At 49.0% G+C, this 12623-nt stretch overlaps 1 protein-coding gene across 1 annotated transcript in view; it reads left to right on the forward strand.

Moving 5' to 3' along the window:
- Nucleotides 1-11998: 11998 nt before the first annotated feature.
- The window catches only part of si:dkey-106n21.1 (solute carrier family 23 member 1), a 149969-nt gene continuing 149344 nt past the window's right edge, over nt 11999-12623 (forward strand). Inside the window, exons 1-2 of the mRNA XM_056282382.1 lie at nt 11999-12088; nt 12269-12505. Coding sequence (XP_056138357.1) covers nt 11999-12088; nt 12269-12505 — 327 coding nt within the window. The remainder of the gene's footprint in view (nt 12089-12268; nt 12506-12623) is intronic.

Here is a 12623-nt window from a genome sequence, read left to right on the forward strand (position 1 = left end):
TGACCATACGAGAAATAGTGACATGGAATCCATAGTTATTAGTCTTGATGCTGAAAATGTCAGTACTGAACCACAGGCTTGGACTCAAAACGCAGACTCAGTCTCAGTTCACAAAAATCAGTCCTTTTAATAAAAATGAGGTCGGTACACAGGTGATCAGATAGCAAGGCAACAGTGTCCAAATTGGCAGGCGAAAGGCAAGGTAAAAAAAAGGCAAAAACAAGTCAGGAAACTATAGGGTTCAAGAAACTTACACAAGGGGAAAAATGCTGGAACGCTGTCACAAGAAACAAGACGAACTGGCACAGGAGGAAGGGAACACTAAGACTATATACTCTGGAGGAGGGGAGACAAAGAGACACAGGTGCAACACATTAGGACAGGGCAGGTAATCACACAGGAGGGAGACACATGAGGGCAGGAAGAAAAGGACCTGAAACGAGACAAGAGGTGAGTATATAAAAAACAGGAAGTACAAGACAAAGAACACGGGGAGAAACAAAAAGTTAACGTAACTATCCAGACGGGGCGTGACAGAAAAGACTTTTGACTCGGTCCATTGGGAATATTTATATTTGGTTCTAAAACACTTGGGCTTCAACGATCAGGTAATTGAATATCTGGATTCTCTATACTGCTCCCCCCATGGCCAGAAATAAAATAAATGGTTCCTTATCTAAAATAGTATTTCTTGAAAGGGAATGTTGTCAGGGATGCTCCCTTAGTCCCACACCTTTTGCTCTCTTTACTGAGCCACTGGCACAGGCAATAAGAGAAGATAAAGATATGACTGGGATATTGATTGGAATCACACAACATAAGATTTGTCTGTAAGCGGATGATATTCTTATGAACTTTACTAACCCCGACGTAATTCTACCTAAATTACTGCTTCTACTTAAATAATTTGGCTCATACTCTGGTTACAAATCAAATTTACATAAAACTCAGACTTTGACCTTTAACCAGGGACCACATGAAAACATTTATAGAACGTGTAAATTTAAATGGACAGATAACATAATTAAATACCTCGGAGTACAAATACCGAAATATTTAACTACCATTTATGACTATACTCCCATTACAGCAGACATCAAAGCAGACCTAAGTTGCTGGTCATTATTACTGATGAATATGTACAACCGCATAGACATTAAGATGAATATACTACTCAAGCTCCTATTCCTCTTTCAGTCACAGCCAGTTGACATACCTCCCAAGCAATTTAATGAATAGAATAGGATGAGATCAACATTTATTTGGGGAAAACAAAAACCACGGATCAGATTTCAGACATTACAGCCTAAAGGTAAAGGTGACACTGCCTGGAAGATTATTACAGAGCAGCACAGCCACTTGGTGCGATTCAGAGTGTGATGTAAAATGGAAGGACTTACAACAAAATCTAATATCTGTACTGCTCCCGCCTATATTGGGAGACAAAACTCTCCAAAAGAGATATTTAGATAAGTTGACTAACTGGATTGTAACCCCTCTAAACATTTGACATTTGAAAGAAAGGTATGAATATAAGGTATGAACACTGGGTAGCATGTGATACAGACCCCGCCCCCCCTTTTATCTCCCCAATTGTACCCGGCCAATTACCCCACTCTTCCGAGCTGTCCCGGTCATTGCTCCACCCCCTCTGCTGATCCGGGGAAGGTTACAGACTATCACATGCCTCCTCCGATACATATGGAGTCGCCAGCCGCTTCTTTTCTCCTGACAGTGAGGAGTTTCACCAGGGGGATGTAGCATGCGGGAGCTATTTTTTCAGTTAATGGGTGACTCAAGTTAGCTCAAAATTGGATGAAAAGACACCAGATAGGGGTGAGAACTTTGGGTTAGATAGGAGATGATGGTGGTACTTATGGGCTGAAGGAGTGGCGATGGAAAGGTATCAAGGGAACATGTTATTCCCTTGGGTCATTGAGGCAGCAATATGTCAAAATACTTGACAGTTTTCTGCTGACCAGGGAGTCTATAGAGAACCAAGAGTGTGAACTTCACTGGTTGTGCAATAAAGACAGTGTGATACTCAAGGGGAGTTAAGGTGAGAATTGTGGAATCGGAGCATATTTCCAGGTGGGTGTGTAGCGACCGAGGGCTACTTCCCACACCACAATAACCAGATCCACCCAATACACAGGCAACATGCAAGAACACTAATAAATTATTACAAAAAGTTTATTCATACAAGGCACAAATAACACAGGGCACATCTTAAGTTAAAACACATTAATCTGGAAACCGCAAATTCATCCCACTTATACAGCAGTGCATCTATTCCACACCACAAGGGGTGGGGTGGGGTGGGTGGGGGAAGTAATCAGTCCAATGTACTGGCCACAACAAAAAGGAGGAGAGTCAACCCACTGTCCAGAAGACTAATAGCAGCCACAGAGTCCACAGTCACCCAATCTAGACTGGTGACGTCATGTTCCAGGGTGTAAATGGAATGGTGCCGTCTCGATCAGGCCGAACGCACGCAGCCGGCACTTCAGTGTGAGTGTAGTCGCTCGAGGCTCCGCCCCCAGCTACAGAGGAAGCACAATAACAGGGCTCAGTTGCACGGCCTCACCGAGCCGAGAACGAAAACTAGAAATGGGACAACACCAACAGAATGGAAATACAACTTCCCTTCATCTGGACGAGTCGAGAGCGTTGTGCACAGAATGGTCACCCGTCGCTCGTCTCCTCGTCCCACTTCCCGGATGTAGCGCACGTCCGATGAACACCGGTCTCCTCGGCAGTAGGCTACGGTCAACACACAGCAATCAGGACGACAATCGCCCGGTTTTAGAGCAACGACTGCAACATTAAGTAGATAGCAATGCAGCACCAACGTTCCTGAATTACATACGTTGCTCGCGTTGCAATCGCTCTCTCGGCGCCGGTCCCACCACTGTCGTCCGTCCGGCTTCCGCATCACAGTTCCCCACCGGTATGCTCCTCCCCCTCGTTCCTCATACTGCTCCTTTTATGAAGGGAAGCAACCTATCCCGGTCCAGTGTTCACTCTCAGTTACAAGAAAGTCTCTCACAGCGAAGCCACATACAGTCCATAAGCACAGATAGACCCCCCCGCAACATATAAAACACACTCTTAAGAGTCACATTACAATAATAATAACCACAACTTATATTCACATACTTGACTATGAGCCAGGACACTTGACATTTCCCTCCCCCCTTTAACAATGGTCGTCCCGACCCTCATACTAATGCCCAAACCTTACAGGAGGCACCCCGAAGGTTACTCTTTCGTAGGCGCCTGGGTCCCGGCACAAAACCTCAACTTCTGCCTCAGCTGCGGATTCGGCTAAAGACTCTTCTCCTCCCCGCCCCACTAGGTCGGTTTCAGGTACACCTGCCCCTACCTGGTCTTGGGGGTTTTGGGAAGGACCTGGGTGCCTTGGGCTACATTGGAGATTGACAGGCCAAAACCCCACCTCCCCCTGTGGAGTCTTCCTCCCCTGGTCTTCCTCTTCCCAGCTCATGGTCCAGACCCCTGGCCAGGGATGCAAATTGTTGCGGTGGATTGTACATGTGGGCCCGTCCTTCCCTTCGGGGTGAATCACATAAACAGGCTGCTCTGGGTTAAGCTGGGAGACCACCACGAAAGGCTTCGGCACCCAGTAAGGCCCCAACTTCCCCCTGGCCCTCCGCCTAAAGTTCTTGCAGAGCACCCTTTCCCCAGGTGACAGGGGAAGGGCCTTGGCCCTCCGGTTGTAGCGACGCTGATCCCACTCCTGCTGCCGTCTGGTATGTCCTTGTACCTGTCGGTAGGCTGCCACTAGCTGCTTCTGGTGATGAGTCACCCAATCCCCCACAGGGCCCTGTCATTGAAGTGGGGAGATACCCAGGGCCCTGTAAACTGGCAACCTGGCATGCCTCCCATAGAGGACATAGAAGGGGGCGAGGCCTGTCGAGCTGTGCGGCGTGTTGTTGTATGCCTGCAACAAACATGGCAGCTGGTCAACCCAATGCGTTTGGCCCTCCTGCTCTAAGGTGTTCAACAGCCCCAAGAGGGTCTGATTAAACTGTTCACAGGCCCCGTTGCCCTGTGGGTGGTATGGAGTCGTGCGGCTCTTGGTGCATCCATACACTTGGCAGAGTTCTTTCATGAGCTAAGATTCAAACGCACCCCCCCGATCTGTCAGGATGCGTTCAGGGCAGCCAAACAGTTGGATGACATGCCGCCAAAGTGCCTTCACGGCCAAAGTGCCTGGTCCCTTGTGGGGATGGCAACTGCATATCGCGAAAACAGGTCTGTTACTACCAGTATATATGGATATGTATCATTGCCCTGCCCCAATGACAGATAGTCCAAAGCCAAAATTTCAAAAGGGTATTGACTTACCACCCGTTGTAGGGGGGCCCTAACCTCTTGTCCTGCACGTCCCAGCACACACTGCCGGCACTCGGCTGACCATTTCCCAGAGTCTCGAGCCATGCCATCCCAGTAGACCTGTCCTCTGAGAGCCTGCACCATTCTCTGGTCCCGTGCATGGCCAAAGGCCTGGTGGTAGGACTCCCACACCTTCTGCTGTTCTCTTGCTGGCAGCACAGGTGGCATCCAGAGTTGTCCAGTTATGGGGTCCCGGCTTGCACGGACAAGGATGCCCTCACGCAGTTGTAGGCACTCCCACTCCCGCAGTAGCTTCCGCCCATCGGCTGAAAGGGACTGCGGGTCCACCTGTTGCTGCTGCTTGCCCGCTGCCTTCCACTGACGTATCAATCCTAGGTCTGCGTCGCCTTCCTGAAGGGTCAACCAATTAGCCTGAGGATCGTGGTCCTCTGAGGGAACCCTGGAGCCATCTGTGCCTGAGGGTTGTGGTAGGGCACCTGCTCCCACCAGGTTGCTAGCCACCTCTACGGACATCCGAGACAAGGCATCAGCATTTTGGTTGGAGGACCCCGGCCTATAGCAGGTTTCAAAATTGAAATTAGCCAACTGGGCAACCCAACGCTGCTCGGTTGCCCCAGATTCGTCGTCTGAAGATGGGTCAGTGGGCGGTTATCGGTGAATACCTTGAAGGACGCCCCCCAGAGGTAGTCTTTGAATTTCTCTGTGACCGCCCATTTTAATGCCAGCAGCTCCAGCTTGAAAGAACTATAGTTCCGGTCATTCCTTTCTGCCAGATGGAGGCTGCGGCTTGCATAGGCAATCACCCGCTCCTTTCCCTCTTGTACCTGTGCCAACACTGAACCCAAGCCTTGGAAGCTAGCATCCGTGTAGAGGCGAAAGGGGGCTTTGAAATCGGCATACGCTAGGACTGGTGCCTGGAGGAGAGCCCCTTTGAGTCTTTCAAAAGCAGCTTGGCAGGCTGGTGTCCAGGTGATGGCTGCCGTCTTCTTGCCCCGGTCCCCTGGAGCAGGTTGTTCAGTGGCAGCGCAATCTTGGAGAACTCTGGGACGAAGCGCCTATAATATCCTGCAAAGCCTAAGAAAGCGCGTGTGTCTCTTACTGTGGTGGGGACAGGCCACTCCCGCACTGCTGATGTCTTCTCTGGATCCACTGCCACTCCCTCCTGACTCACGACATGGCCAAGATACGTCACCTCCAGTCGAAAGAGCCGGCACTTCTGGGGCCGCAGTTTAAGGCCATGGTGGTGGAGCCATTCAGACACTTGTTCAAGGTGAGCCAGGTAGCTGTTGAAATCAGGGGAGTAGATAATTACATCCTCTAAATAGATTAAAAGAAAGTCAAGGACCTGCCCCCAGACACCTCTGCATAAGGCGCTGGAAGGTAGCAGGTGCATTACAAAGTCCGAATGGCATCCGCTCCCACTGGTAAAGGCCCATAGGTATTACAAAGGCAGTCTTCTCTTTATCCAGTGGGTCGACCTCAACATGCCAATAGCCACTGGCCAGGTCAAGGGTTGAATACCACATGGCTTTCTTTAATCCAGTGAGCAATTCCTCGATACGAGGGAGGGGGAACATGTCTTTGTGAGTTACAGCATTAAGTTTTCTGTAATCAACACAAAACCGCCAAGCACCATCTTTCTTCTTCACCAGAACCACGGGGGCAGCCCAGGGGCTGGAATTCTCAGTGACAACTCCGCTTGCCAACATCTCCTGAAGCAGGGTGCGCAGTTCTGCATACAGGTTAGGGGGGGATTGGCCCGTAGCGTTCCCGTATTGGGTGAGCGTCACCTGTCAGGATCTGATGCATAACCACGCTGGTCCGTCCATAGTCCTCACGGGCGGCAAAGACACAGGTCCATCTCTGGAGCAGGTTGGTCAGTTGTTCTTGCTGGTCCGTGGTCAGTCCCTTTCCCTGGCGGTAAACAGCAGGGTGGCCGCAGTCACTCTCAGTGCCCACTGGACGTACATCAGCCTCAACTTCGGAGCCACTTATATGCCGCAATACCAGCTGCTTCTGGTCCTGGACATCGGAGGGATTTATCTTTGTAACTTGGGCCAGTGGCTTGCAGGAGAGCAATTCCACAGGATAGGGGTGTGGGTTGCAAATATGGAGAGGCAGCTTACCTGCTTTCATCTGCAGTACAGCCCGACCTACCCTCCACTCTCTTGTCTCGCCCCCCAGGTCTTCCACCACCACACAGCAGTTAGGGTGGTCAGTGGCTTGTGGTACGGACGCCCACAACATCGTCTCTGTCTGGGGGGGTAGCAGGATGGACTCTGGTGGGTACAGCCGGGCAGTCCCCTGGAACTCCATCATAGGACTGACCACTAGCATGTGTCGGCACACCTGGAAGGCCTTCTCCCATGCCCGGCCGGCTTGTTGTGGGATGGTGGATTTGAACGCCACCAGGCCAGGGTGGCCATCCTGGAAGAGGGCCTCCCAGCAATGGTTGATCACATTCATGCCGAGGATGCCGTAATCTGACTGAAGACAGCCATCCTCCACTACAATGACCCCTTTTGCAGGCACCATGACTCCTCCTATCTGAAAGTCCAAAATGGCATAACCAATGTAGGGTAGGCTCAACCCATTGGCAGCTTTTAAGGTCAGCCAGGGTATCTCCCCGGCTTCATGGACTGGCTCTTTTTGCACATACTGGCAATACAAAGACTGGCTAAATAAGGTCACCTGTGAGCCTGTGTCAAGGATGCAGGGGATGTTTTTCCTTTGCACCGTGACTTCAACTTTGGGGCACTGTCCAATCAATGCAGGTTTATGGGGGGCTTCTGTCTGGGTTCCCTCCTCGGCCACCTGCCCAACAGTGGCCGAGAGGGTCAAAAATCCTGGGGTGGGGCCTGCCGTTGTGAGCACTCTCGTTGCATGTGTCCCGGCCGGTTGCAATGCAGGCATATGGGTCGCCCCTGGTCATCCCATCTCGGTGCGCACTGTCACCGTCGTTGGGATGGCGGGTCCCTGGCCTCCCACCGGCCACGATTCCTTGCACCACGCGGCTCCATCTGCGATTGGGGAGGCTGGATTTTCCCGAAACTGTTGCCAGATTTCCCCTAGGATGCTCTCCTTGAGTGTAGACATCTGTTCCTTCACCTCAGACAGTACCTCCGCCTTCAGAGTCTCTCGGATCTGTTGCCATTCCTCCGTGGTTTTGGCTGGTGGGGGGGCTGGGGGATGCACATAAGTCCGTCTTGAGCTGGCCTCCTCGGCTGGGTGACTCTGCTCTTGTTCCACAGCCTTGGCCTCCTTGCAAACCTCTGCAAACGTCATGGTGGCACTCCTTCGCAATAACTTCTGGAGCTCAGTCTGCAGGGGCCCTGGACGAAGCCTTGCCACCAACTGGAACCACAACATCTCGTCGTCGTCATCACCTTGCTCCTTACTACGCCACCTGGAAAGACACTCACGAAGTCGCAAGATAAGTGCCCCACCTCCTCCCCAGCCTGTTGCCTACAGGTGAAAAAACGGGCCCGCAGCTGAACCACAGTGACTTGTTCCCCATAAACACCAACTAAGGCCTTAAATATCTTTGATGGGCTGTCGCGGTCTCCAGCAGTGAGCAATAGGATCTCCCTCCTGGCTTCTCCTTCAAGAGCACACAGCACAAAATCTACTTGTTGGGCTTAGTTGAGATTTTGGGCATGGATGAATGTTTCCATTTGGTTTCGCCAATCTGTTAAGCCTGTTTGTTTGTCTTTGTCTCCACATTTAGGCACCCTAGGCCCACCCAAAAACCACTGCATCATAAGTACATTATGGGCTTCTCTAGCGCCAGCATCACCCTGTCGTGCCTAAACTTCCATGTTGTCTGTGTTAAGGTGGATCCTGTTGACAATGCCAAAATAATGTCACGACTGAGGGCTACTTCCCTCACCACAATAACCAGATCCACCCAATACACAGGCAACACGCAAGAACACTAATAAATTATTACAAAGAGTTTATTTATACAGGGCACAAATAACACAGGGCACATCTTAAGTTAAAACACATCAATCTGGATACCGCAAATTCATCCCACTTATACAGCAGTGCATCTATTCCACACCACAAGGGGTGGGTGGGGGAAGTAATCAGTCCAATGTACTGGCAACAAAAAAAAGGAGGACAGTCAACCCACTGTCGAAGACTAATAGCAGCCACAGAGTCCACAGGCACCCAATCTAGACTGGTGACGTCATGTTCCAGGGTGTAAATGGAATGGTGCTGTCTCGATCAGGCCGAACGCACGCAGCCGGCACTTCAGTGTGAGTGTATTCGCTCGAGGCTCCGCCCCCAGCTACAGAGGAAGCACAATAACAGGGCTCAGTTGCACGGTCTCACCAAGCCAAGGACGAAAACTAGAAATGGGACAACACCAACAGAATAGAAATACAACTTCCCTTCATCTGGACGAGTCGAGAGCGTTGTGCACAGAATGGTCACCCATCGCTCGTCTCCTCGTTCCACTTCCCGGATGTAGCGCACGTCCGATGAACACCGGTCTCCTCGGCAGTAGGCGTATGCTCCTCCCCCTCGTTCCTCATACTGCTCCTTTTATGAAGGGAAGCAACCTATCCCGGTCCAGTGTTCACTCTCAGTTACAAGAAAGTCTCTCACAGCGAAGCCACATACAGTCCATAAGCACAGATAGACCCCCCCCGCAACACATAAAACACACTCTTAAGAGTCACATTACAATAATAATAACCACAACCTATATTCACATAATTGACTATGAGCCAAGACACTTGACAGGTGTAATAAACCAGTACCACAACATCATCCAGAAGTGTGAGGAGAGTGAGAGAAAGTGAACTCAGAGGAGAGCGTTGTGTTCAGAGGACAGTGTTTTCAGGACGTATCCAGGTCTCAGTAAGAGCAAGGATATTCAGAGAAGCCATAGTAATGATTGATTACTGCAAACTGACAGGCCCATAGACATATGAAGTGGTTGTTTCGAAAAGGTTGTTTCAAGAGCATGTTCTTGCAACTGGCAAAGATTAGCAGGGTTGCATCTGTGATTATTTCTGTTTTTTTCACAACCAATTATGTGTAACAATAGAGGGTAGTCCAACCTTGGGGGTCATCATGGGTCGTCCTCTGTGTGGAGTTTGTATGCATGTTCTCCCCGTGTCTGTGTGAGTTTCCTCCGGGTGCTCTGGTTTCCTCCCACAGTCCAAAGACATGTAGGTCAGGTGAATCGGCCATACTAAATTGCCCCTAGGTATAAATGTGTGTGTGTGTGTGTGTGTGTGTGTGTGTGTGTGTGTGTGTGTGTGTGTGTGTGTGTGTGTGTGTGTGTGTGTGTGTGTGTGTGTGTGTGTGTGGGCCCTGTGTGATGGCCTGGCAGCCTGTCCAGGGTGTCTCCCTGCCTGCCGCCCAATGACTGCTGGAATGAGCTCCAGCAACCCTGTGAGCCTGAGGGCAGGATAAGCGGGTCAGATAATGGATGGATGGATGAATAGAGTTTAGATGAGTAGAAAATTGCTACAGAGAATTCCCTCGAGGAAAACTTACAATTTGCTCCAGTGAGCAACTTCCCTCAGATGTAAAGAAAGTACACTAATATTCTGTCTCTAAGCGGCCGTGTGATGCATCTTGTTTTCTGTTGAATTTATCACAGAGGCAATCAGTTCGACCATCCTAGGCCCATACCAACATCTTTTAATCTCAAAAAATGTAAAAGTTAACCAGCCCTTTAAAAGTAAGGGGGGAGCTTTTACCAGTGGCAGCTGGTGGTGATATTAGGTGGGTTGGCTAACAAATGCATTATACCCATCAATAGTTCACGCTGCAGCAACAGCAGCATCACATCCGAGATACCAAGTTACAGCAACAACACTATATACCTTGTTAAAGCAAGTGCTCTACAACAACACTATAGAGAACTACCCACAAGAATGGCTGATGCCAAAAATCTCTGTCTCTCTGTCTCTGTCTCTGTCTCTGTCTGTCTGTCTGTTTCTCTCTCTGTCTCACTCTCTCTCGCTGTCTCTCTCTCTCTCTCACACACACACACACACACACACACACACACACACACACATACTTGCAAATCTATACTTGTGGGGCCCCCTCATTGACTACATTAATTTCCTAGCCTTGACCCTAACCTTAACCACGCAAACTACATGCCTAACCTTAACCCTTATCCTGACCTTAACCTAACCCTAAAACCAAGTCCTAACACTAAAATAGACCCTTTTACGTGTGGGGCCCCATAAAATGGCCCCACAAGGTAGGTGGTTTCTGGCACACACACACACACACACACACACACACACACACACACACACACACACACACACACACACACACACACACACACACACACACACACATACATTTCCTAATTTTGTAAGATAAATGTTTCAAATCCACAATTACTTGTTGGATCCAAGTCGTGTCTCCTCCAAAAAGCAAGCATCGGAGACAAAATAGTGCATTCTTAGCTACACTTGCCATTAGCCTGTCCTTTTGTTGAAACCAAGTAACACAAACTTATGATTTTGTCATTTGTCCTTTTGTGTTATTTGAACATTGTTTAGACGGTGCCCCCAGTCTCATCACTTCCAATTTTCCTCCAAAGACAAAGAAGAAAATGGATGATAAAGTAAATAATCCACCTCGTTCATGCTAACGTCCGCACTCACCTTCCTCTCCCCACTCTCGCACAAGTAGAACCTCACTGTACGTACTGTTACTCTGTACATCCGCTGTCATTGGTCAAAAGTCAGTGGCCTGAGGACTGAATGAATTTAGCCCAAATGATCAGCAAATCAAGGGGGCATGCCACGATGCCTTACTCTCATGTATGAGGATGAATGGAAGCTGATGCTAATATGTTTGGGCTGCAAAAAATAAGCCCATTTAGATATAGCCTGTGTTTTTCTTGTGACTATTGTTGCTGTTGTTGTTCTAGGTTCCACCAAAATTTAAAACAATCTGTTCTAAGAAATTTTAACAATAACTTTCTCATGTTTATTGTAAAAGATAGGGAGGGCCCTGTTAGCCCATTTATACCAGCCATCTCTGTGGCTTTTGCCCAATACCCCTGTGTTTCTCCACAAGAAACTGATGTAGATAATATGTATTTCTTCAGTTATTGTGTTGTCAGTCATTTTCTAAAATGTACAACATGCAAAACACACCAAGTATATTTCAAGCATGGAACAACGGGTCAAACCAGAGGACAAAATTGCAACAAAAACTTAATTGATCTCAAGGTAGTCTGACGTCAGTGGGCAAAAACTAAACTGTCAGAATCACAGTTGCATCTCCAAGTCACCAGTTTAAGAGACAAATCTCCTTCTCCCACCACATACAAATCAGCATAATTTAGAGGTATAGGGCTCTTGTTTCAGGGTCATAGCGCAGTTGAAGGCCCTGGCGCTAGTTCATGGTGCAACTCGATCTAACATGTGGCCAATAATTTTTTGCTAATTTCAGAACATGGTGGTAATTGGTCATAATGGAGGCACAGTTGTAAAATGCCTGGATTAGAATGAATAAATTATCAGTAGGAGTGGTGGGGGCTGTCTTCAATTACGGCCAATCAAATCAGCTCTTCTCATTCCCTTTAAAAGTAGCCCGCTCTCTGTCATGGCCAACTGCCAGTTTTATAATGGATGGCAGAAGTCCAGACTGGCTAACGCAGAAAAGCTTCTCCCAGGAGGAATGTGATGTCCTTGTTTGGGAGGTGCAGAGTCGCCAGGTGTGCATACAACAGACATTAACACCAATTCCAATGTGATTATGAGACAACACATTGACATGCTTATTTGACAGGCTGCCGGCTCATTTACACGCTCACTCCCATAGTTATGAAGTGCTTTGAGCGACTTGTCATGCAGCACATCAAGGCCTGCCTCACTCAAACCTAGATCCCCTACAGTTTGCATATCGAGCCAACCGATCCACGGAAGACGCAATCTGTACCACACTCCACCTCACTTTGTCACACCTGGAAGGGAAGAATACCTATGCCAGGATCCTCTTCATCGATTTCAGCTCAGCATTTGACACGATCATATTGCAACAACTGGTGGAGAAGCTGAGGTTGCTGGACATGGACACTGGTACCTGTAACTGGGTTCTGGACTTCTTGATGCAGAGGCAGCAGACAGTCAGGGTGGGCAGCCACCCATCAAATTGCATCTTAGTGAGCACAGGTTCACCCCAGGGCTGCATCCTGAGCCCCCTCTTGTTCACCCTGCTAACCCATGACTGTACTGCCAAATTTGACAAAA

Source organism: Lampris incognitus, chromosome 6 (assembly GCF_029633865.1).
Source record: "Lampris incognitus isolate fLamInc1 chromosome 6, fLamInc1.hap2, whole genome shotgun sequence".
Classification (NCBI taxonomy): Eukaryota; Metazoa; Chordata; class Actinopteri; order Lampriformes; family Lampridae; genus Lampris; species Lampris incognitus.